The sequence below is a fragment of the Copadichromis virginalis genome, linkage group LG23, assembly GCF_057382275.1.
Source record: "Copadichromis virginalis isolate Kocher_CV1m ecotype Utaka linkage group LG23, C_Virginalis_male_GT1.1, whole genome shotgun sequence".
Lineage (NCBI taxonomy): Eukaryota > Metazoa > Chordata > Actinopteri > Cichliformes > Cichlidae > Copadichromis > Copadichromis virginalis.
The window spans coordinates 28,468,164-28,493,353 of NC_140639.1; the positions used below are offsets into that span (position 1 = coordinate 28,468,164).

General features: G+C 46.0%; 1 protein-coding gene and 6 non-coding genes across 9 annotated transcripts in view; 2 read left to right on the plus strand and 5 right to left on the minus strand.

The window, feature by feature from the left end:
- Positions 1–10,533, minus strand: part of als2b (alsin Rho guanine nucleotide exchange factor ALS2 b) — a 32,405-nt gene extending 21,872 nt beyond the window's left edge. The window contains exons 1-16 of one of the 3 annotated variants that reach the window (XM_085450020.1): positions 10,380–10,533; positions 9,975–10,084; positions 9,448–9,596; positions 8,247–9,232; positions 6,645–7,005; positions 3,491–3,665; positions 2,662–2,758; positions 2,256–2,333; positions 1,936–2,172; positions 1,662–1,833; positions 1,374–1,563; positions 1,224–1,289; positions 959–1,121; positions 524–655; positions 280–408; positions 112–135 (exon numbers count right to left, since the gene is read on the minus strand). In XM_085450020.1, the coding sequence (XP_085306146.1) occupies positions 112–135; positions 280–408; positions 524–655; positions 959–1,121; positions 1,224–1,289; positions 1,374–1,563; positions 1,662–1,833; positions 1,936–2,172; positions 2,256–2,333; positions 2,662–2,758; positions 3,491–3,665; positions 6,645–7,005; positions 8,247–9,232; positions 9,448–9,596; positions 9,975–9,994 (2,979 nt within the window). In that variant the 5' untranslated portion in view covers positions 9,995–10,084; positions 10,380–10,533. The remainder of the gene's footprint in view (positions 1–111; positions 136–279; positions 409–523; positions 656–958; positions 1,122–1,223; positions 1,290–1,373; positions 1,564–1,661; positions 1,834–1,935; positions 2,173–2,255; positions 2,334–2,661; positions 2,759–3,490; positions 3,666–6,644; positions 7,006–8,246; positions 9,233–9,447; positions 9,597–9,974; positions 10,085–10,379) is intronic. The other 2 variants (XM_085450022.1, XM_085450021.1) reach the window with 2 other exon arrangements.
- Positions 10,534–20,631: 10,098 nt separating this feature from the next.
- On the minus strand, positions 20,632–20,704 carry trnam-cau (transfer RNA methionine (anticodon CAU)). Its single transcript has one exon. It is a non-coding gene; the product is annotated as a tRNA-Met (tRNA).
- A 601-nt stretch (positions 20,705–21,305) lies between these two features.
- On the minus strand, positions 21,306–21,376 carry trnag-gcc (transfer RNA glycine (anticodon GCC)). Its single transcript has one exon. It is a non-coding gene; the product is annotated as a tRNA-Gly (tRNA).
- Positions 21,377–21,498: 122 nt separating this feature from the next.
- Positions 21,499–21,570, plus strand: trnae-cuc (transfer RNA glutamic acid (anticodon CUC)). Its single transcript has one exon. It is a non-coding gene; the product is annotated as a tRNA-Glu (tRNA).
- Positions 21,571–22,754: 1,184 nt separating this feature from the next.
- trnai-uau (transfer RNA isoleucine (anticodon UAU)) lies at positions 22,755–22,827 on the minus strand. Its single transcript has one exon. It is a non-coding gene; the product is annotated as a tRNA-Ile (tRNA).
- A 601-nt stretch (positions 22,828–23,428) lies between these two features.
- On the minus strand, positions 23,429–23,499 carry trnag-gcc (transfer RNA glycine (anticodon GCC)). The gene has a single exon. It is a non-coding gene; the product is annotated as a tRNA-Gly (tRNA).
- Positions 23,500–23,621: 122 nt separating this feature from the next.
- trnae-uuc (transfer RNA glutamic acid (anticodon UUC)) lies at positions 23,622–23,693 on the plus strand. The gene has a single exon. It is a non-coding gene; the product is annotated as a tRNA-Glu (tRNA).
- Positions 23,694–25,190: the final 1,497 nt, after the last annotated feature.

A 25,190-nucleotide genomic window follows, 5' to 3' on the forward strand; every position in this document is an offset into this window, starting at 1 on the left:
ACACACACACACACACACACACACACACACAAAAAACAAGGAGGAGGAGGAGGTGGGAGACAGGGTGAGTTGGGTCGCTATGCTGAGTTTTGCTGCTGGCCGCATACTTACAAGATTTTTACAAGGCGCCACGCCCTGACAGCACGGAGGCAAGCACACACAAACGCTTGAAACACACCAGGTTACAGTGTCTGAAATATGATGGCTTCATAAAGGTGAAAGAGGCGAAGAAGTGACGGGAGCGTTCAGTGTGAGCGCGTGTGTCTGTGTGGGTCTAACCTGTGCGTGGACCAAAACATCGTTGAACAGGATGAACCAGTTGACGGAGAACCTGCCAGCATTCTGCAGGGTCAGACCTTTGTTGCTGCTCTCGCAGATCAGCCGCCGGTAAGGCTTCCGCAGAGAGTCCTGACGACAAACAAGGATGCCAATCGGCATTATGGAGCATCACATAACACCTTGGGACTGAACGTGGAAGGCTTGGTGCGAGCAATGATACAGAAGATGAGGACAGAGAGTTTACCGTCATTTTTCCAGGAAAGATCTTCCAGAAGTGAACAGTGTAGTCGGCCTCTTTCCTTTTTCGCTTCAGTTGCAAGACCGAAGCTTCAAACTTGGAGCAGCTGTCCTGAAGCTTCTGATACTCAGTCGAACACTAAAAAACCCCAAAAACAAACAAACAAAAAAAAGTAGTTAATTTAGGCCAAAAATCTAAAACCTATATAAGATAAGGATTATTTTTAAAAAAACCCATCTTTATATATTTTGTAAGTATACAAATAATTTCCTGTATTCCAGTATTTATTAAGGAGGAAATATGAAAGTTACTATAAAACAAGGAGATTAAACTGTGTAGAAATGACAACACAAGATGAAACCTGATGTTAGTAAAAAGAGGAAATAACAGAATACAAACTTTGAGGTCACATGCGCTGCTGCTCAAGTTTCTTCCACCTACCACTTCGAAGCAGGTGGCCAGTTTGAGCAGCAGCCGGCTGTATTCGTGAAGGTGGCGTGCAGGGAGGTAGAAGAGCACCACCAGGAGGTCGGCTGTGGTGAGGTTCTCCTCGCCGCACTCTGACAGCTTCTGGAGCAGCTCTGGACCTTTCCCAAACAAGTCTCTACGAGAAAATCACCACCGATTTATCATAAAGGATTCACTTTTTAATTTTTCTTTTCTTAAACATGTGGAGTTAATGTAGAAATTGTTTGTGTGCACTCACATGGATGGTTTGGTCAGAGCCTGGAAGCCTCCCATCACCTGGAAGTTTCCGACGGCGCTGCAGTAACTTCATACACACAAAAGCTAAAAGCGTTAAGGACTTAAACTCTTAGCAAATGTTTCAAGTTGTGTTTTGTTTTTGGACACGTACTCATTGTAACAGTCGAGGAAAATACTGGTGTGCTCCAAGATGAGAAGGCTTTTGACCTCACGACAACGCCGCAGGCTAGCAGTGAGGCTGGTGGCGTGCTGCCCAGTCAGGTGACACAGACGGCCAAACATGTTCGCCAGTGTCTGCAGGAGGCCGAAGATGACCTGCCCGAGGGCCGAGCTCAGAGACTCTAGAGAAGGATGGGATAGGAAAAGAAGAAAATCAAGGCTGCTGAAAACTTTTTTAAACTTTGGGAAAACCTTCGTCTTCCTGATGTGTCCTTCTTACCCAGCTCCAGCAGAGGGCGTAAGATCTGAGACTTGATGTTACACAGCTTGCAGTAAAACCTCCTCTCAGCTGACGCGAGCTCGTGGAGGCTGGCGATGAAGCCCATCACATTCCTGTCAGAGAGTGCCACGCACCGCCGCCCACCCGCGAACACACTGCTCACATAACCAAGCTGGGAAAAACACAAGAAACGCACATTCACACTCGTACAAACACACAACCTGAAGCTAAGTGCTGAGCTAAAAGCAAGAACCTGTAGCATTAAACTACGTACATTCATGCAGAAGGGCAGCAGAACAGGCTGCTGGGTGTAGCCCCCCGCCTGCTCCTCCTCTTCCTCCTCTCCTCCTCCCTGCTGATGCAGCTCCTTCTCATTACCCCCCTCCTCCTCGCCCTCCTTCACCTGCTGCCCGCTGTAGTAAATGATGGGCTGGATGCAGTCTCCATCTGCGAGCAGGAGTGTGTGCCTCTCTCCCGCGCTCACGTCCCACACTCGGATCCCTTCTGACAGCTGGATGAGGAAAGCAGATGTTGAAAGACACCAACTTACACGATTGATGTGCATGAACGGGAAAAGAGTGGTGGTCTCCTCACCTTGGCGAGGCGGGGGACGGTGCTCGGTGACTCCATGTGTCCCAGCTGGCCAGAGCTGTTACTGCCCCATGAAAACACCTGGAAGGTATAAAGTACACACACATACAAGAGTGAGGTCTCTGAATGAAAACACAAAATATTTATGGGCTTTTACTTGCTTTGACAGGGTTAATGTCACTGCTCTGTGCCAACAGCAGGTTTATTTTCATGCTTATTTCTGGATCCTGATTGGTCACTGTGGCGTCAGGGTTATTGATATATATCCACTTCTTAGTTTTGCATGATCAAGACATTGCTGATCTATGCTTTTGTCCTTTTAATGTCAAAACAAAAACAAAAAAAACCTGTTGATGTAGAACTGCTCATCCTTTTAAAATATAGTTTCTACTTCGATTCAATGACCAACCTGAGACTGAGCCGTCAGAGCGAGGGAATGGTGAGCGCCGGCCGCCACCCGCACCACCTCCTTGTTGTTCAGACTCTTGATGCAGAGCGGCTGCAGTCTGCAAAGACACACAACACACTGCTGGTCAGAGGGCAGCCATTTATATCAGAGTTAATGACATGCTATGTAAACACAGACGTGAGTTTACTGTCAAGACAACAGCAAACAAAAAATGTCCAGCCTAAAAATTTTGTATCAGAGGACAACTGATATTTTTGAGACAGATACTTGGTGATCAAACAACTGGATATATCAGCCGATATTTTCTGTTAAACAAATACATTTGCTAGGTTTAGATATGAGTTTTGATTACCATAACTTGACAACATAGTTTAAAAACAATTTTTCTTTTCATTGTCACAAGCACTGGATTATTCATTTGGCACGACTCCTCAGATCAGCTGCTTGTTGTTTGTGGCGTTCAAACCACGTGTTGCAAAGTGTCCACTAAAGGGCAAACTATGCAACATCAAACCCGTTTCTTTATTTACCTTTTTACTTTAATTTATTGGAAACGGCCAAAACTGACATATCGGCGAATAGGTAATATTGGCTGATATATTGGATAGGCTCTAATCTGTACTCATGTGTGTTTACCGAAGGCTGGTCAATGAGTTTTTATTTTCAAAGTTAACAATGTAAATCGGTGTTAAACCCCCAAAATAATAATGATAAAGACTGGTGGTGAAGTGGCTTGATTTTTTTTTTTTTTTTTTTTTTTTTATATGACCTTGAACATTTGCCTTTATGGTCCAGACATCCTGTTATTACTGTGACAGGTGTGTCCAACCTGGCCAGGTTGTCTCCGTGTCCCAGCTGTCCATGCTCGCCGTGGCCCCAGCTCCACACCTCTGTCTGCAGGGTGGGCAGCACCTCGTGGTCCTCGGGGATGGCCCCCCCCAGCGGGGTGAGGGCGACCGCTCGCATTTTGGGACGACCGGCTTTCCTTAGCAGTCGCGGTGACACTGCAGGAGTCAAAAACAGAGAGGTCTGTCCACTGCACAGACATTTAAACAGCTTCAGTATTTTCCTCTGTTATTTTTCAGTTCTTATTATTAATATTCTAATTACTAGCTTCCGGCTGAATGAAAAAGTTTTAACTGAATTTTTTACGAGATAATCAGTTTAGGGTGTAAAGTTCAGACAAACAAACAGGAGTTTAAAAAGAAAGGCAAGCCTGCACAGAGACACATCAGCCACTAAAATCATGACAAACACTATGGAAGCCCTGAGATCCAAAAATCCAGACAGTCAACTTTCACAATCAAACTTTTTTCCTGTCCCGAGTCAAAAGGTTATTGTAGGTTACTTCTTGTATGTGTGAGGCAAGAAGTGCATCACTCCCCTGCTTCAAAACTTCTCAAGAAGGTTAGCAACATTAGCAGCATGTGCAGCATTTAAGCATGAGCAGCATGCTCTGGGACATTAAAGGCTACTAGGACAAAACTGGAAAGAACACAAGCCTTTACCACAAATATCAGTCATGTAAATGTGAGCATGGTGAGATGGTGGTGAGAGCGTTGTGTAACTTAAACTGAACAAAAACAAAGAACGTGCAGACATACAGGAAGTCCGGAAGAAGGTGGTGTTCTTTGCGATCTCCAGACCGGGTGATCCAAATCAGCTGGTTGTTAGCCACATAAGAACGTCACAGTACACATTAGTGTGGCCGTGCCAATTGTGGAACAAAGCAGCTAGTCAGCTTAGTCTTTGGTGGAAACGGGATCAAATATCAGGATATCCAGACAGCAGCCACTCTTTATGAATGCAAATTCGCCAAATATCATTGTCAGTTGACAGTTGATGGTTTCAACAATGCATATGGACCCAAGCCAACCCTCCATTAAGGCTGCAGATAGGCTGTTTACCTCCATGCGTCCAATGCAAAACCTTCTCCACTCTGGAGACCCACATCTTTGTCTTCTTCATTTTAATCTTCTTTCCTATACGGATCGCCACAGTGACTGCCTACATCTGACTCCATTTCTAACATCCTCCTCTGTCAAGCCAACCCTCTGCATGTCTTCCTTCTCTAAATCTGTGAATAGTCTCTGAGGTCTTCCTGTTTTTCTCAGGTTCAAATCATCTCAGCCTCTCCAACTTTTTCTAAAGCGCTGAACCTGAGCTGTCCCTGTGATGTACTCCTTGCTAATCCGTCCATCCTGGTGACTCCCAGTGAAAATTTGAACACCTTTAACCTCGTGTCTTTTTGTTAGTGACACCGTCTCCATACCTACATCATAGCAGGTCTCACTACCATCTCGTAAATCTTCTCTTTCACTCTTGTCGCTATCCTTCTGTCACAAATCAATCCTGACACTCATCTCTACCTGCTCTACCCTGCTTGCGCTCTAATTCACCATTCTTTCTCAAAGGCCTAAAGATAATCACCTACACTGCCCAAACGCTCTTGATTTGGTTGTTGGCATATAGCACGTGTAAAATGTCTGTGTGAACTCGTCTGGCAGGTTTTAGGGTTTCCTCATCAAACATTATCTATCAGGTCTTTAAAAACCGACATTCATAAGATGTCAGCTTATAAACCGATGATGAAATCTATAGCCAACCGTGTCAGGCTCTCCCAGTAAGGAAAGAAAGATATGATGACAGACAAACAGGCAGAGGGAAAGTCCATCTATCTAATTCCCACTCTGGGTCACTCAGAAGCAAAGGGCTTTCCCATAATGCACCAAACACCTTTCTCTCTAAATCACACCTAAAACCTTCATTCTGCTCTATTAAATCTGCTAAATCCTTTTGTTCTTGCTGCCGTTTTCTAGAACAGTGAAACACGCTGACAGGAGGAGGTGATCATTTTAACATGAAGCATTTACAACCCAAGCAGCATTTTGCTTTTGTTACTTTTAGAACTAAAATATAAAAATAAAAATATTTTTATTAATTTAAATTATTAATTTTATTATTTATTTATTTTATTATTCATTAAAATATTTTTTTATATTTTTCCCCAATGAAAACATTGATGTCTATGTGAGTTTTTCAGTAGTGTGTGTGTGTGTGCTTGGATACATCTGTTAATAATTAATAAGTGGTGCAGTGACCTTTGACTCTTATACAAGTCACACACATTAGACAGATGACTTGACTTTCTCATTTTTTAAAGTGCTCTTGCGCAACAGTTCTCCAGGCTTTCTGAGGGCCCTTCAAAGGTTTTGTTTTGCTGCTTTTTCAATCCTTTTCATTGCAGTCCTTGTCCCTGACCATTTTCAGAGGAATGTTTTTTGTTTGTTCAGCCACTTAACACTGACCTATGAATCATTCAAGTATAAAGTCAAGGGATGAACCAGTGCTGCATCTACACATAACAGACAACTCAAGATCCAACTTAAATTTTTTGTATCTTTAGGCACTTTGTTACTGTATGTTGCTATTTCTTTAATTAAATCTATGAAAAATCACAAAGATAACAGTCTGATAGAAAACATTTTTTTTGGCACAAAGAAGGGATTTCCTAAAAATCCTGGCATGTTGTGAAGTGGGGGTCTAATAAGGATCTACAGTAAATTAAAATTATATGAAAGTCATGTTGTTAGGAAACATTAGGAAAAATTCCATTAAAGACTTGACACAGGACCTGAGAGATGCATCTACTGTTCACTAAAGCTTCAAAAGAAATGGTCTCGGTATACTAGTAAGTGCATTTGCATATACACAAGAATACTCCTAAAAACCTTGAACAAAACAAGTCATCTATATCTTTACAATCAATCAGGCCTGGTTCATGTAAAAAACACAAAACGTGCACTTCACAGATATTTAAAGGCAATCAGAGATGGAGTGGCTGGAGGTGACATTGTGCTGAATATGACAGAAACATCACATGGGCATGAAGCATGCCGCAATACTGAGCTCACAAGTTCAATAATGAAGCCTGAAGCGTGCACAGACTGCCATCGACCTGCACGAGCGCAAGGCGTACTTACGCAGCAGGCCATAGGAGGAGGATAAGAGGTGAACAGCGTATCTACCCTGTGAGAGCAGCCCTGGCAGCGAGAGGCGGCGTCGCAGACCCTCTGCCTCCTCTTCACGGATGTCCCCTGTGCTGGAGCTCTTCTTCCCCTGCATGGAGTCCTCCTGGCGGACACGCTCAGCAGAGTTATCGACCACTCCAGGGGATCCTCCTGACCGCGAGGCCCCTGAGGGGAGGTAGAAGTTCATCATCTTTTTCAGGGACAGGGCCTCGTAGGTGGAGGCCACCCGCCCGCCCACTGCAGAGGCGCAGGAGGCAACCAGGTTGTTGAGTGCCGAGGTGGGGGTGGAGGACATCAGTCCTCCAGTTGAGGGCTGGAAGAGAAGTGAAAGATGGTCAAAAGTTTAAAGATGTTTGGGTGGAAAATGGAAAATAAAAAGTTGTAGCTTTTTGTGACTTTTCAAATACATTTTTGAGTGAAAGCCGTCATTAGATTTTAGAGAGTGGTGGTCTCCCATCCTGATGCTTTTGTTCTAGCATTCAAACGGCTTCAAACTACACTGGCAGCGTTTTAGAATCCATAAACAAATACTGTCAAAAAATTACGCAGTTATCGTAGCCACAAGCTAAATAAAACAACTAGCCTAATGGTCAGTTTTTGAACTTTCCAGTTATCCTTGAACATATCGTGTGTGACGCATTGTTTCTTATTTTAACTAGAATCCATACAAATCAAAACCATGATGTGGTGATGAGCGGTGCATCTGACTTTTCCCCACACACCTGAAAGTTTCTTCTATGTTTTCTGGAAGCTTGTTTCTGTCACTGATTTATCATCTCAAAATGTTTACATTTTAGTCAACAGAAAGTGGAAACAAGCTTCCACCATGTTTTATACAGTCTACAGGTGAAATTGACTATGGCTGCTCAAAAAACCTTTGTATGCATTGGTGACAACTACTTTTTTTACGCTCATTAATCACACAAATGCCACTTTTGCTGTTTTCTTTTTTTTTTTGAAAATGACCACATAACTAAAACGTCACGAAAGGCATTCCTCAGTTATTTCTACTTCTAAAAGCAGTTGCTCCGGACTTCAAATTACAGTGAACAAGCAAATATTTAACAAAAAGCATCCAGAAACAGTTTGAGAAGTTTAAGATTAAGTTGTCAACACAGCCCCATGACCTGCTGGAGTCTGCTCCGAAACCATAGCTGTTGCTTCCTATATTGGAACAGAGGAAGTCTGAAGCAAAACTGTGGCAGCAACTTTTCTGTGTTCCAGCAGGAAGTTCCTCCACTGATGTTTCAGACCCACCCGTTTGCTGACTTGAAGCTTAAACTCATCTGCTCCATGTTTATAAAAGGGGGAGGTAAACCTTTAAGCTGAAGTCACTCCAGCAATCGTGGCGTCTGATTTTTCACGTACTATTGCATTAAAGGATAAAAGCAGTGACCAAGCCTCCTCAGTTATTTTGGTTGATATAGATCTCACGGTTATCTAACAAGACATTTCAAAATCTACTTCAAATAGATTTAAGTAGCAGAGTTAGTGAATCAAAAAAAAACAAAACAACGAATGCTCGCTTTTTCTCTCTACTGTCACGCTGCTCACCAGCAGAGCGTTCAGCCCTCCGCTTGCCTGTGTGTTCGTCTGTGTGTTGTCGGACAGCTTCTTCAGGTAGTCCTTCACGGCCTGCTCGTCTGGATATGGTGAGCTCTTGGCCCCGGCAACAGCATCACTCTCAGCTCCAGATAGAGCCGAGGTGTCTGAGTCTGAGACCTGGAGCATGCCATTAACCAAAGATGCTTCCCCTTCCTCAGAGGCATGAGGTTGGGAGGGGACAGAGGTGGGGTCAGCAACTGTAGGCACTGCCGGGGACTCTGACTTTGAGGTGTAGGAGGGGAGGACAGGCTCTGATGGGGATGTTTTGAGACCTGTGGTTGGGTTGGGTGCCTCCAGCTTGCCGTCATCCTCGGTCAGCTCCACGCCAAGCGGGCAGTAGTGGCTGTCAGAGATGATGACGTGGTCCTCTTTGTCTGTCATGGTGTAGAGCAGTTCGTTACACCTCCCACATTTGTCCACATGAGGCCGGTGGCCATCGTGAGACCCCAGGCAGCGCACCAGAGCGAGGCTGTGAGATGCCCCGCAGGCCACCTGTAAAACATACCGACCTGCCAGGTGCTCCACCTTCTGAGGCTTCCACACAGGGAAGACGGCGGCATTGAGGCCCAGCTGGCAACCGCTGCCCCATGCCCACACCTCACGCTGCACCGACAGAGCCAGGGTGTGCTTCTCCCCACAAGCCAGCTCCAGCACAGGCACTGTCTGCGGGGGGACAGTGACAGTGTCCAAGTCCTGCAGGGCGACGGGAGTCGGGTTGGGAACAGTGCTAAGGCCCGACAAGCCGCACTGTCCCGCACTGTTCTCCCCCCACATGTGGACGCCGCCATCCTCCGTCACTGCCCCACTGTGAAAGCTTCCGGCTGCGACTGTGACCACCCGCTGCCCACTGAGCGCGCTCTCCAGGGTCGGTTTGGCTGGCTCTGGCACTTGACTCTGCTTCCACGGCAACTCGCCGAAGCTGTACACCTGTCCCCCTGAAGAAGATGTAACAACAGACAATCAGTGTGGGTTAACTTTGATTTATCCAAAAACATCAGAATAAAGATTTAGAAATCACAACATAAAAGCATGACTTCTGATCAATACAAACAGTAAAGACAGAATGAATTCATGAAGATGTGCTTAAGTATCGACTATGACTCTGTGACAAGTCATAAACATGTCCCTCCAAAAGAAAAAGAAGTTTCACCTTCCACCAGGAGAACGCCATGCTGCGAACCCAGAGCGACCTGGAGGACCGGCCGGGGGAGGAGCAGCCTCTCTGGGGTGATGCTGTAAGAGTAGCCCTTCCAAGAGTGGAGCAGTCCTCGCTCGCCGCCGCTGCCATCGTCCCAAGAGCTGGGGGAGAGAAATTGTAGAGATTAGCAAGAGTGAATTAGAAAGGAAGTGTAAGGATCCTTCCCAAGGAAAGGTAGGGAACTGGGTACTGTATTCTGTATTTAGGACCTCATCTAACAAAACTGAGGAAAAACATGACAGAGAATCAGAGGTGCGTGGGTGGCTGATAAAGCAGAGCAGAGGCAGACAAATCGCCTCAGTAGGCGTTTGATCCCCACGCCCCTCACTTCTCCTGAACAACAGATGTTTTGTCAGTGAAAGCAGAAGTGAGCACAACAACTCCATCCTTAGGCAATGTCACATGGTGATCACAGGCAGCCAGCTGAGTGGCATAATCCTGCAGAGAACTAGGAGGGGGATGACTCTGGGTAGACCTACCTCTTACTCTGGATTTCCATCAGTGGGGTTGATACTCCTCTATCAGCATGTCAGATTCAGGACTCCTCCTATTCCTCCTCCTGCTGCCGCCGCTGCTGCTAATTGAGGTTCTGAAAGCAAAAGTACAAACAGTCAAACATTATCAGTCCAGCCACAGTGACTGAACTATGGGGGAATATCCAGAAGGAAACCCCTGAAACACAAGCCAACAGACTGGGGTGTCACAATAAAAGTGCTAAGGGCACATTTTTATATATTTAACCCCTTAAAACTCCTCAGGCATCTGTTATTAGCCGCCGGTAGATAACATTAGCTGATTAGCCACAGAGCTAGTTGAAACCACAGGTGTCGCTGCTCTGTTTTCTGGATTTTAAAAACACATTTATTAAAGATACATTTCCTCACCAGCCGGCCGTCTGCGCTGCTCCTCGAGGTGTTCACGTAAAGAGGTCGCTGACACACGCGGTAGTGAGCGTGTTTAGACGCTGTCTGCTGCTCATTTCTGTAATGTTGACACGCTGAAGATCGTCCAACTGTCAGGAGGTCCCACTCCTCCGCGGGAGCGAGCCGGAACGAAGAGAGCGCGCCTTAAAGGGACAGCACACATATTTTTTATAGGACGTGTTGTTGGTATCACAAGTTGGAAGATTTCAGCTTTTGGTGAGAGGAGTCGCCTTCAGATCGTATTATCTGTCATATTAGCAGGCTTTCATAGGCGGGAAAGTGTCAGGGCATCAGTAGAAAGTTCACAGATTAAAATGTAACACATTGGACGAACATAGTCAGGCAGACATGTTTATTATATCCAAAAAACTAACAGTAAATACAGCACTGTGCAAAAATGAGCCACTTCTCACATCAGTGTATTTTTCTTGGAAAATGGGAAATAGCAATAAAGCTTAATTGAAACGTGCAGACTCTTAGGCAGCTTTGTTGCATTTCTTTAAGTAGTCTTCAGAAATAGTTCTCCAGGCTTCTCGAAGGACATTCAAAGATTTTCTTTGGATGTTTCTGCCTTTTGTTCTGTTCTCTGTCAACATGATCCCACACTGCTTCAATAATGTTGAAGTCTGGGTTCTGGGGAGGCCAGTCCGTGACTGATTGATTCACAGTGTGTTTTTCTTTCCAGGTATATTTTTATTGCATTGGCAGTATGTTTGGGATCATTGTCATGCTTTTTCCAATCGGACGCTTAAAAAATCTGAAGACAGCCTGGAGAACTATTGCTCAAGAGCACAAATTGTGGACTTTAAACCCTGGACCGCCAGGGCTTTTGCATCTTAGCCACCGGAGCACTAGATCCTCATGGTTCCTTGTGCAGGTTATCCACAACTTGAATCCAGAGTGAGGTAAAGCAATGTTTTTAACTTCGCAAGGGTAGTTTGAATCTAACTCAGTGTGGCCCCTTACCTAGAACCAATTGAGGAGACCAAGGGCAAAGTTACCTCTGACAACAGCACTTCTGGGATGCCTCTGGATGTGAGGTGTTTTGAGCATGCCCAAAAGCAGGAGCCCCTGGGGTAGACTGGCAGACTGTTTTTAAAACAGCATAGAAATAGGAATATTATGCTTTTCCTCACAAATGTCAGGTTTAAATGCCACACACAGTGCAATGGGCAAGCTTTAAAAAGAAACTACAACAGAGTGAGACCTCTTATTTGTTTCTTGCTCTCAGGCCCGGCTCAGCTGCTGCCGTTGTTGTGACAGACTCTACGGAAAGCGGAGGGCTCAGGATAGAAAGAACGCAAAGTCTAAAAAGGGGTCAACAAATACCCTTATACAACTCTTAATGACTTTAAAACAGTGACTGGCACTATTTCACAACAGGGCCTTTATATAAACTGGCTTTTGTAATATTTATATTTAAATACTGAAACATATTTAATTTCTCGATCGTGGCTCAAGAGTTGGGAGTTCGCCTTGTAATTGGAAGGTTGCCGGTTCGAGCCCTGGCTTGGACAGTCTCGGTCGTTGTGTCCTTGGGCAAGACACTTCACCCGTTGCCTACTGGTGGTGGTCAGAGGGCCCGGTGGCGCCAGTGTCCGGCAGCCTCGCCTCTGTCAATTTTCAATAATAAAATGAGAAAATGCACTAAATACAAATCCTGTAACATTAAAGTCTGTAGCCTGATCTATGGTATTGACTTCATTTTTTTTTGCTACTTTCATTTTATAAAACAAAAGAAAAACAGAAATATAAAAGAATAATCTCAAAACACAAACCAATCGCCTCTGGCACCTAAAATATAAAGGGGAGGTTGAATAAAAAGAAGTTTTAAATATCAAACAACAACCATACACGTTATTTATCCTCCCAAATCAGAATCAATCTATACACATTTGAGTATCAGAAGATAAAAGTTGGAAATGTTTCCACAAACTGATAACAAATAACACTATCAGTGTGTTTTATACAGATATGTCCAAGGAAGATTTTATTTTCAGTTGGTGAAATTTTTTCATAAACTTTTAACTATGAACTATAATTACAAAAAAAATTGTGTTACCTGATATTTTGATGTATGTTTTGGTTTGTTTGGTTTTCAGTATTTAAATGTGTCCCGAAGAGGATAAACAAGATAAAAGATGAATGTAGCTTCTGGGTCGGAAAAGTGAAGCCAATGTGGAAGTGCCTTAAATTGTTATTCTTACTCATGTCCAGCAAGAGGGCAAATCCTGTGGTTGCAGAAAGACTTGTGGTTGTTTGAAAGCTACACTTACTGCATAATTTATGAGTTACACCTTTCTAATACTGGTTTGGACCCTCTTTGCCTTCTGAGCTGTCTCATTTCTTAATGGCACAGATTCAAAAAAGTTGCTGGAAACATTCTTCACTGATTTTTGTCCATGTTGACATGGCAGCATCAAACAATTGCTGTGGATTTGTTGGCTGCACGCCCATGATGAGAATTTCCTGTTCCACCATATCCCAAAGGTCCTCTGTTGGATTGAGATCTAACAGTGATCATGTGAGACCGGACAGTGTGCGCACACTGTGTCTGAGGAGGATGTGCGGAAGTGCTTCAGGAAGGTGAACACACGCAAAGCTACTGGTCCGGACGGGATTCCTCAAGTCATGCGCGGCTCAGCTGGCTGGAGTGTACACACACATCTTCAGCCTTTCCCTCTCTCTGTCTGTAGTCCCAGCCTGCTTCAAAATGGCCACCATTGTCCCTGTACCCAAATCCTCCACAATCTCCTCATTGAACAACTGGCGACTGGTAGCCCTGACCCCCATCGTGAGCAAATACCATCGTTCCCTCGAAGCTGGACAGGAAACTGCAGGATCTAGGACTGAGCAGCTCCCTCTGCAGCTGGATCCTTAACTTCCTGTCTGACAGACGGCAAGCGGTCACCTCATCCCCCATCACACTGAACACTGGTGCTCCACAGGGGTGTGTACTGACCTCTCCTGTACTCACTCTATACCTACGACTGCAAGGCCACTAACAACTCCAACATCATTGTGAAGTTTGCGGATGACACTACAGTCTTATCACCAAAGGTGATGAGACAGCCTACAGGGTGGAGGTCAGCGCCCTGACCCACTGGTGTCAAGACAACCATCTCACCTTCAACGTCGCAAAGACAAAGGAGTTGATAGTGGACTTCCGGAGGTGCAGAGAAGTACACACCCCCATCACCATCAACGGCGCTGCTGTGGAGAGAGTGAGCAGCTTCCGGTTCCTTGGTGTACATCTGGCTGAGGATCTTACGTGGTCAGTACACATAAACAAAACGGTGAAGAAGGCGCAACAGCGCCTCTTCTTTCTCAGGAGACTGAAAAGATTCGGCATGAGCCCCCGCATCCTCAGGACCTTCTATCGTTGTGCCATTGAGAGCATCCTCACTGGATGCATCACCACCTGGTATGGCAACAGCACCGCCTACAACTGCAAAGCTCTCCAGAGAGTAGTGCGGTGTTCTAAACGGCTAATTGGAGGTGAGCTTCCCTCCCTCCAGGACATCTGCAGGAAGCGGTGCCTGAGGAAAGCGGGGAGGATCATCAAGGACTCCAGTCACCCCAGCCATAAACTGTTCAGACTACTTCCATCGGGAAGAAGGTTCTGCAGCATCCGGTCCCGAACCGGCAGACTGAGAGACAGCTTTTTCCACCAGGCCATCAGACTGCTGAACCATAGACATAGACAGGCCATAGACACCTCACCTTCACTACTGGAACTTCAACATTATGCACTCCATACATTAATGCCACTTGTTTTGCACAATATCCAACTACTAACCTCTGTATATTTTATATATTTTGTTTTATTGTTTACTCTATTTAATTAGTAAAATATGTATACACACACACACACACACACACACACACACACGTAGATATACATATTTAGTATACACATTCACTAATATGCATACACTCTTATATTGTACATATATTTATTCATAGAATTCTCAGATTTAGCCATTCTTATATTTTGCTTGTTCTTATGTTATTGTATTTTTGCCCACCTCTGTTGCTGTGAAGCTCGCACACAAGAATTTGACTCACATGTACTGTAACAGTGTACCTGCACATGTGATGTGACAATAAAAGTGATTTGATTTGAATGTTGCAGCAGAAATTAAAATTTATAAGATTGGAAAATGTTTTTCAAATCTTCAAATTTTGGTGAGTTGGTGTAAACTGGGAAGCGTATCTGTAACCGGAAGGTCACCGGTTCGATCCCTGGGCTCTCTGTCCTGGTCGTTGTGTCCTTGGGCAAGACACTTTACCCTACCGCCTACTGGTGTTGGCCAGAGGGGCCGATGGCGCGAAATGGCAGCCTCGCTTCTGTCAGTCTGCCCCAGGGCAGCTATGGCTACAACCGTAGCTTGCCTCCACCAGTGTATGAATGCGAGAGTGAATGAATAGTGGCATTGTAAAGCGCTTTGGGTGTCTTGAAAAGCGCTATATAAATCCAATCCATTATTATTATTATTATTAAACTGTAGCCTCAGTTTTGCTATTTTTAACTGACAGAAGTGGGATCTGGTGTGGTCTTCTGCTGCTGTTGAGATGCTCTACTGTATACTTTTGGTTGTGTGTTTTTTTGTGTTATTGTTGCCTTCAAATAAGCTTGAAGCAGTCTGGCCATTCTCCTTCGACCTCAGCAAGACATTTTCCCCAGGAGAACTGCTGCTCACTGGATATTTTCCGCAGTTCTCGTCTCAAGTTTGGGGTTCTTTTTGCGCTGCTTTGGGGGCCAGGCCTTGTCTGAGCTCTGGTTACCATCCTCAGATGAACGGCCAGACGGAACGTTTAAATCAGGAGCTTGAGGCCGCGCTCCGCTGTGTGACCTGTCATAACCCTGCGACTTGGGCCTCATATCTGCCGTGGGTGGAATATGCCCACAACTCCTTGGTTTCGTCTGCTACTGGGTTGTCACCGTTCGAGGCCTCTTTGGGTTATCAGCCGCCCCTGTTTCCGGAGGAGGAGGCTGATCTTGCTGTCCCCTCGGTCCAGCATCATCTGCAGCGCTGCCGTCGGGTCTGGTCTCGTACGCGGGAGGCGCTGTTGCGTGCTGTGGCTCGCCAACGTTGCTGTGCCGACCGTCGCCGGTCTCCTGCGCCCGTTTATTCACCGGGACAGAAGGTGTGGCTCGCCGCGAAGGACATCCCTCTCAGGGCATCCCTCTCAGGGCATCCTCCCGCAAGTTGTCTCCTCGTTACATCGGCCCCTATTCTGTGGACAGGGTCCTCAGCCCCACGGCTGTCAAGCTCCGTTTGCCTGCTGCCTTGCGGATTCACCCGGTCTTTCACGTTTCTCAGGTGAAGCCGGTGGTGTCTAGTCGTCTGTGCCCGCCTCCGGTGCCCCCGCCTCCCGCCCGGCTCATTGACGGGCACCCTGCGTTCTCTGTCCGGCGCATTCTGGGTGTGCGGCGGCGGGGTAGGGGGCTGCAGTTTTTGGTGGACTGGGAGGGTTATGGGCCGGAGGAGCGTTCTTGGGTTCCTCGTTCTTTGATGCTTGACTCTGTGATGGTTTCTGATTTTCTTAGGTCACGTCGTGGGGCGGGTGCTGGTCGGCCGCCAGGTGGCGTCCCTTGAGGGGGGGGTACTGTCATGGTCCGGGTGTGTGCCAGTGTGTCTCCCTCCGAGCCGGCGTCTCCACCCCGGGGAGGGGCCTCAGTGTTTTTGCTCATCGCTTACACCTGTGAGTAATTTAGCCGGGGACTCATAAGGCCAGCGTACTCAATCTCTCTTCGCCAGATTCTCTGCTAACATCAGTCAGTGCAGGCCACCACCATCATTCCCTATGTATTTTGTGAATCACCTTGCCTCACTGTATGTTTGTCTTTTGTGCGCCTCTCTCTTAGCTACACCCAACTGTCAACCCCTGTCGAAGAGCACCTACTTGGATGCTGGACCATCTGGCAGTCCCACAGGCTATTACCCAGATTACCTACCTGCCTCTCTGCCTCCACGCCAGGAGTTTTTTGGATTTCACACCCGGACTACTTACCCCTCTACGTCATCTCCGACCTCCTTTGGCAAGTACGCAGTACGAAGGAGGATTCTGAATCAGCAACATATTCATATGTCTCCTTATCCGTATCTGAACATCTGCACTCTGTTACAGTGACCCCGACCTTTTCCTGGATCAAATGTGACTTGCTTTCCAGTCCAATCCCTGGAATAGCTGTCCTCTCTGACCCGGACCAGATCATTACTTAGTTTCAGTGGTGGAACGTCGTACTTGTCTACTCTCACCTTTTGTTTATGAATATTTGTGGAAACATTAAACTTTATTCTTAAAATCTACTTACGAGCTGTTCGGCGTCCTGCGTTTGAGTCCTGTCACTCGTCCAAAACGGTCTCGGCCGTAACACATGAAGCTCTTTTTGTAAGTTACGATCATTATTAGATTATCCTGGCTGTAGCATCATCAGTTCCACTCATCACATCCAGATTAAAAATACATAGGTGGCAACAGTCAAAAGAGTCAGCTCGAGGTTTCGTAACAGGAATTCACTAACCAGAGAGCGACATCACAGTTGTTAGGTCCATCTTTGACACTGTTGAGGGCTAAAAGGCAGGTCAAACTGTTTCATATTTTTTGTTTTTGTTGGGAGCAAAGTTCAACTCCCTATTATTATTATTATTATTATGTTATAACTGTACACTTTGGCATTTCTAGTTTGGCCTGGTGTCAACACACAAACTTCCAGACTCCCTAGAAATGAAACGACTTCTGAGGCCTTTGGATGTAGCAACTCCAGAAATGCTCATTCATCTGTCACCCCTCTGCAGTCAGCACAGTCAAACTTAAGATTTAAGGTCCTCCAGCTCTCCAGTTCACTTCTCTCCTTCCCCTGGTGTCGTTTCCACTCACTGAGTAAGGTGGCACTAAAATCAGCACTTTAATCTGCTGATTCAGGCACTTTGCATGTCTGACTTCCAACCCCAGACATCACTTCATTCAAAATAGAGAAATAGAGTCAAGGGATGCTATCGTGCACCGCCTGATTGAAGTTGAGAAACTATTGACCTTGATGGAGTGTGTGTGTGTGTGTGTGTGTGTGTGTGTGTGTGTGTGTGTGTGTTTGGCCTCAGCAGACACTTATAATCTAACTCTGATCTTGGGAAAAGTGCTTACTTTCCGACCTCTTTCCCTTAAAAGGAATATTAACAGGAGCTTTGTGGAGAGGATTCAACTTGGATTTAACGCCATCAAGGAGCTAAAAAGGGAGCAATTTTTATAAGATGTTATATCTATAGTACTTTTCTAAGCTCCACAACAGAGGTTCTTTACTCTTTCAGCCTACTAGTACGTGACCACATTCAGTGGTCACGTACTAGTAGGTATGTTTGATCTGTTCTTCCTGTTGGCAAACTGGTTTACCTAAGAAAACTACAAAATCGGGGCCAGTATAAAAATTAGCCAGACATTTGTTCATGTCCTCTTTAATGTTCTCTTTTTTTGCACAAGTCGAGGAGCATTTCAAGACACATTTCACATGTGACAAATAAAGAATCTTGAATCCTGCTCTACTACATACAGTCATGACAAAGTCTTACCTCACTGTGTCCATTCCTGAAACATCCCTCTGACATTAATGTGAAGATAATAAGTGAGTGAACTGTTCAAAAGACAGCATATAACCCTACAAACTACAGTCCCAATCAAAAGATTAAGACCACTTGAAAAATGGCAAAAAAATCATATTTTGCATAGTAGGATTTAAATAATGTAGAGCTTCAACATGCAACAAGAAGAAATGGGAGTGAGATAAAACCTTTTTTTGAGCATGCAATTTATTGAAAACAGTGTTTAAACTGAAACAGGCTTGCAGCTGATCAATAGTTTAGGACTACATTCCTTTAAAAGGCCAAATCTGTGCAAAAATGTGAATTCATTGTCATTTTCTGTCAGGTAGTCACACTGTCGTGATGTTCAGATGGCAAAGGCAAAAAAATTCCCTTTTTGAATGTGGTTGGGCTGTTGAACTGCATAAGCAGGGTCTCTCGCGCCATCGTTGCTGAGGTGGGACGCAGTAAGACAGTCATTTGGAATTTGTTAAATGAACCTGAGGGTTATGATGGACTTGAGCTCCATAACCTTCAGACGGCATCTGAGACTGAAGGGCTTCAAAAACAAAATAACATCTTTAAAGGCCTCGTCTCCTTGAACGCCACAGAACTGACTGTTTGGACAAAAGAACAAACATGAGGCACTGAAAGGTGAAAGAAAGTTTTATTCTCTGATGAGAAAAAATTGAACTTTGATGGTCCTGATGGTTTCCAACGTTACTGGCATGACAAGCAGATCCACCTGAGATGTTTTTTACGCTGCATAGTGGAGGGGGCACCATAATGGTTTGGGGTGCTTTTTCCTTCAGTGGAACAATGGAACTTCAGGATGTGCAGGGGGGTCAAATGGCCACTGGATATGTCCAGATGTTGCAGAGAGGATCCCTCGTGACTGAGGGCTCTTGTCTGCATGGTGACGACTGGGTTTTTCAACAGGTCAATGCTACAGTATACAATGCCTGCAGGACAAGGGACTTCTTCCAGGAGAATAACATCACTCTTCTGGAACATACTGCGCATTACCCTGATCTAAATCGAATTGAAAATCTTTGGGGATGAATAGCAAGGGAAGTTTACCGTATTTTCCGCACTGTAAGGGGCACTTAAAATCTTTTAATTTTCTCAAAAATCGAGAAAAGATCTCGCATCAGAGGAGGCTGAAAATCCACAACAAACAGATGGTTCTTAGGCTCTATCGTCCTCGAAATGGGTAGAAGTGGTACAAAATGGATGGACCAACTCTGTACCAAAACACCTGCCTCGTGTGAGGCTCGAACTGACGACCTTCAGATTATGAGACTGATGGAGCTTGAAATGGATGCACAAACTCTGTCACGTGCTGTGCATCAAAGGACATTGCTTGCGTGAGACTACAAGTCACTACCACATAGACTTCTTGTTCCAACTTAACAGTCAGGCAAGAATGATTTCAAATTATCCCTCTCAATGGACCCTGTTGGCAAAGGAACTCCAGGCAACCTCCAGAGACTCATCTCGGGAGCTGCCGATAACCAATTATCAGCCCTTGCTCATCCGCTTCCAATGCAAAGACATTACTAACCCTACCTGGACAAAGTGTCCAAGAAGAAATAACAGGTAGGAGTCATTTGCCGGAGGAGCTCAGGGCCGCAGAGAACGTACGTGTTTTTAAGAACAGGCTCACGACTCACCTTTTTAATTTAGCTTTTACTTAGCGTTTATTTATTTTATGCTTATTTATTCTATCCTGTTATTTTATTATTAATTTAGGCTTTACCTAATATTTATTGATTTTATTCTTATCCATTTTTTAATCTTCTTACTCTATTTATATTTATATTTATATTGTATCCCGTTCTTATTTATTTTAGAATTTTACCCTGTATATAGCCTATTGTGGCATATCTCCAGTGTTTCCTTGGAGGGGGCTCTCTGCACCGGGGCTGTGATCGACCGTGGCTGCTGGGTCTCTGGGGGTCCTCTCAGCCTGGCTGGGGGGCTCCCTTGCCTCCCTCCTGCTGTGTGCCCAGCCTGGAGGCTGCGGTCTGTGACCGGCTCTCGGTGCAGACGGCTCCCTGTTATAGTGTTTCCTCACTTGGCTCATGTGAACCCAGCCCAATTTTTACTCTTTAAGTGTGCGTGTGTGTGTGTGTGTGTGGGGGGGAGATATGTGTGTATTCACATCATTTATGTTAATGAGAGTGTGGGGAGTGAGTTGGAGGGTGGGGTGGGCTGCTTTTAACTATGTAAAGCACTTTGTGCTACATTTTTTGTATGAAAAGTGCTTTATAAATAAAGATTGATTGATTGATTGATTGATTGATTGATTTGGGAGCCAACGTGAGGTGCCCCGCAATTCTGACCTGAGAAAAGAAAGAGGAATTGTGGTGAAAGTTGGATGAAGTGGTTCCAGAGGGCCAGCACGAATCCATAGGGGAGGATCGCCTGCCACGTGTGAGTCTTGAAATCGAACAGATGGGAAGCCTTTCCACGGGCAATGGTAGAATGATTTGGATTGATCCCTGTTCTAGATCTCGCATCAGAGGAGGCTGAAAATCCACTACAAACGGATGGTTCTTATGCTTCAGAGTCCTCGAAATGGGTAGAAGCTGTACAAAATGGATGGACCAACTCTGTACCAAAACACCTGCCTCGTGTGAGGCTCGAACTCACGATCTTCAGATTATGAGCCTGACGCGCTGCCTACTGTGCCAACGAGACTGACAGGTAACTGGAAAATGGACGATTTCTCGAAGCTGCACAGAAAAGAAATTCAGCTTGGATAAACAAAGGCGATTCCCCAGGTATTTAAGCCCTGAACGGGCTTTGGAGGTGAAGAGTGCCACAGGAGATCCTAAAAACGGTGTTTTGACCCAGCTCCGGCTTACCTGAAAGGGACAAGCGGTAGACAATGGATGGGTTGCCTTTGCCACGTACTGTGTATCAAGCGAGGCTCAAGACACCATCTTCCCCCAAAACGGACCGCTCTTCTTTTGTCTCGTAGTGCCGTCTTAAATTAAATTCCTTAATTACAGCCACATTGGCTCCACTAATAAGACACACGGGTTTACCAGCAATGTCTGTAAACATATATTTAGTCACCCACTGGCGCTGGCAGGGGACAATTCTAAGTCTGCCAATTGTGCCGCCGAATTCGCGCCACTGTACAAAGTCTCCTCTCAACAACATCTTGACTTAATGCAGATACGATGTCCAACCCAAGTTTGGTTTGCACAGACTTCTTGTTCCAAATCTTGATGCCGTCTGGCCGTGACCGAGAACAAACTTAATGCCCCCCAAGACCCCACGCATAAAGGAACTGTGCATTGGCCGGGAATTGAACCCGGGCCTCCCGCGTGGCAGGTGAGAATTCTACCACTGAACCACCAATGCTGACGGAAGTGACAATTTTCTCACCGAATTCACGCCATTGCCCAAGCGCTCCTCTCGAGGCGCAATGGAAAATATAGCCCGATACAGCCACGCGTCACTCATCAAGACATCTCTGTCGCACCTCCCTGATGGTCTAGTGGTCAGGATTCGGCGCTCTCACCGCCGCAGCCCGGGTTCGATTCCCGGTCAGGGAAACTGTGTTTTGACCCAGCTCCGGCTTACCCGAAAGGGACAAGCGATAGACAATGGATGGGTTGCCTTTGCCACGTACTGTGTATCAAGCGAGGCTCAAGGCACAATCTCCCCCAAAACAAACCATTCTTTGAAGCCGTCAACAAATGAAGCAGACTTGCCAGTTCTTCAAGCCCAGGATGGGCTGCCATCTTGAAGGTGAAGTGTGTGACAGGACATCCAAAAAATGTGTGGCCGAACTGCGCATCAACACATGCCTCGCGTGAGGATAGAGCTCAACACCTCCAGTTTTCGAGACTTACTCATGGCAGGCGACAATTCTACCGCTGAGCTAACAACCCTTGCACATCCGAAAATTGTCCCGCTGAATTCATTCCACTCTCCAAAGTCTCCTCTCAAGACGCTTAAAATGGATGCACAAACTCTGTCACGTGCTGTGCATCAAAGCACATCGCTTGCGTGAGGCTACAAGTCACTACCTTCTGATTTCGAGATTCACGGGTGGCAGGCGACAGTTCTACTGCTGATCCACCAGCCCTTACAAGTCTCCCAATTGTGCCGCCGAATTCACGCCACTCTACAAAGTCTCCTCTCAACAACATCTTGACTTAATGCAGACACGATGTCCAACCCAAGTTTGGTTTGCATAGACTTCTTGTTCCAACTTAACAGTCAGGCAAGAATGACTTCAAATTATCCCTCTCAATGGACCCCGTTGGCAAAGGAACTCCAGGCAACCTCCAGAGACTCAGCTCGGGAGCTGCTGATAACCAATTATCAGCCCTTGCTCACCCGCTTCCAATGCAAAGACATTCCTAACCCTACCTGGACAAAGTGTCCAAGAAGAAATAACAGGTAGGAGTCATTTGGGAGCCAACGTGTGGTGTCCCGCAATTCTGACCTGAGAAAAGAAAGAGGAATTGTGGTGAAAGTTGGATGAAGTGGTTCCAGAGGGCCAGCACGAATCCATAGGGGAGGATCGCCTGCCACGTGTGAGTCTTGAAATCAAACAGATGGGAAGGCTTTCCACGGGCAATGGTAGAATGATTTGGATTGATCCCTGTTCTAGATCTCGCATCAGAGGAGGCTGAAAATCCACTACAAACGGATGGTTCTTATGCTTCAGAGTCCTCGAAATGGGTAGAAGCTGTACAAAATGGATGGACCAACTCTGTACCAAAACACCTGCCTCGTGTGAGGCTCGAACTCACGACCTTCAGATTATAAGACTGAAGCGCTGCCTACTGAGCCAACGAGACTGACGGGCAACTGGAAAATGGACGATTTCTCGAAGCTGCACAGAAAAGAAATTCAGCTTGGATAAACAAAGGCGATTCCCCAGGTATTTAAGCCCTGAACGGGCTTTGGAGGTGAAGAGTGCCACAGGAGATCCTAAAAACGGTGTTTTGACCCAGCTCCGGCTTACCTGAAAGGGACAAGCGGTAGACAATGGATGGGTTGCCTTTGCCACGTACTGTGTATCAAGCGAGGCTCAAGACACCATCTTCCCCCAAAACGGACCGCTCTTCTTTTGTCTCGTAGTGCCGTCTTAAATTAAATTCCTTAATTACAGCCACATTGGCTCCACTAATAAGACACACGGGTTTACCAGCAATGTCTGTAAACATATATTTAGTCACCCACTGGCGCTGGCAGGGGACAATTCTAAGTCTGCCAATTGTGCCGCCGAATTCGCGCCACTGTACAAAGTCTCCTCTCAACAACATCTTGACTTAATGCAGATACGATGTCCAACCCAAGTTTGGTTTGCACAGACTTCTTGTTCCAAATCTTGATGCCGTCTGGCCGTGACCGAGAACAAACTTAATGCCCCCCAAGACCCCACGCATAAAGGAACTGTGCATTGGCCGGGAATTGAACCCGGGACTCCCGCGTGGCAGGTGAGAATTCTACCACTGAACCACCAATGCTGACTGAAGTGGCAATTTTCTCACCGAATTCACGCCATTGCCCAAGCGCTCCTCTCGAGGCGCAATGGAAAATATAGCCCGATACAGCCACGCGTCACTCATCAAGACAACTCTGTCGCACCTCCCTGATGGTCTAGTGGTCAGGATTCGGCGCTTTCACCGCCGCGGCCCGGGTTCGATTCCCGGTCAGGGAAACTGTGTTTTGACCCACCTCCGGCTTACCCGAAAGGGACAAGCGATAGACAATGGATGGGTTGCCTTTGCCACGTACTGTGTATCAAGCGAGGCTCAAGGCACAATCTCCCCCCAAAACGAACCATTCTTTGAAGCCGTCAACAAATGAAGCAGACTTGCCAGTTCTTCAAGCCCAGGATGGGCTGCCATCTTGAAGGTGAAGTGTGTGACAGGACATCCAAAAAATGTGTGGCCGAACTGCGCATCAACACATGCCTCGCGTGAGGATAGAGCTCAACACCTCCAGTTTTCGAGACTTACTCATGGCAGGCGACAATTCTACCGCTGAGCTAACAACCCTTGCACATCCGAAAATTGTCCCGCTGAATTCATTCCACTCTCCAAAGTCTCCTCTCAAGACGCTTAAAATGGATGCACAAACTCTGTCACGTGCTGTGCATCAAAGCACATCGCTTGCGTGAGGCTACAAGTCACTACCTTCTGATTTCGAGATTCACGGGTGGCAGGCGACAGTTCTACTGCTGATCCACCAGCCCTTACAAGTCTCCCAATTGTCCCGCCGAATTTGCGACCTTTATGAGACTGACGCGCTGCCTACTGCGCCAACGAGACTGACAGGCAACTGGAAAATGGACGATTTCTCGAAGCTGCACAGAAAAGAAATTCAGCTTGGATAAACAAAGGCGAGTCCCCAGGTGTTTAAGCCCTGAACGGGCTTTGGAGGTGAAGAGTGCCACAGGAGATCCTAAAAACGGTGTTTTGACCCAGCTCCGGCTTACCTGAAAGGGACAAGCGGTAGACAATGGATGGGTTGCCTTTGCCACGTACTGTGTATCAAGCGAGGCTCAAGACACCATCTTCCCCCAAAATGGACCGCTCTTCTTTTGTCTCGTAGTGCCGTCTTAAATTAAATTCCTTAATTACAGCCACATTAGCTCCACTAATAAGACACACGGGTTTACCAGCAATGTCTGTAAACATATATTTAGTCACCCACTGGCGCTGGCAGGGGACAATTCTAAGTCTCCCAATTGTGCCGCCGAATTCACGCCACTGTACAAAGTCTCCTCTCAACAACATCTTGACTTAATGCAGATACGATGTCCAACCCAAGTTTGGTTTGCATAGACTTCTTGTTCCAACTTACCAGTCAGGCAAGAACGACTTCAAATTATCCCTCTCAATGGACCCTGTTGGCAAAGGAACTCCAGGCAACCTCCAGAGACTCAGTTCGGGAGCTGCTGATAACCTATTATCAGCCCTTGCTCTTCGACATTAGGTGCGCCTTATGTATGAATTCTGCTTGTGCTTACTGACCTTGAACAGATGTGATACACAGCGCTCAAAAATCTGTCAAAAACTGTTTTAGTACAACTTTAGTAAGCTATGAAGCCGCACCGCTTGATTGATTGTCGGGGTATTACAGCTACCATAGTCAGGAGTAATCTGCTTCCAAAACTCTGTCCACTTCAGGTCCCAAAGCCAAACGAACACTG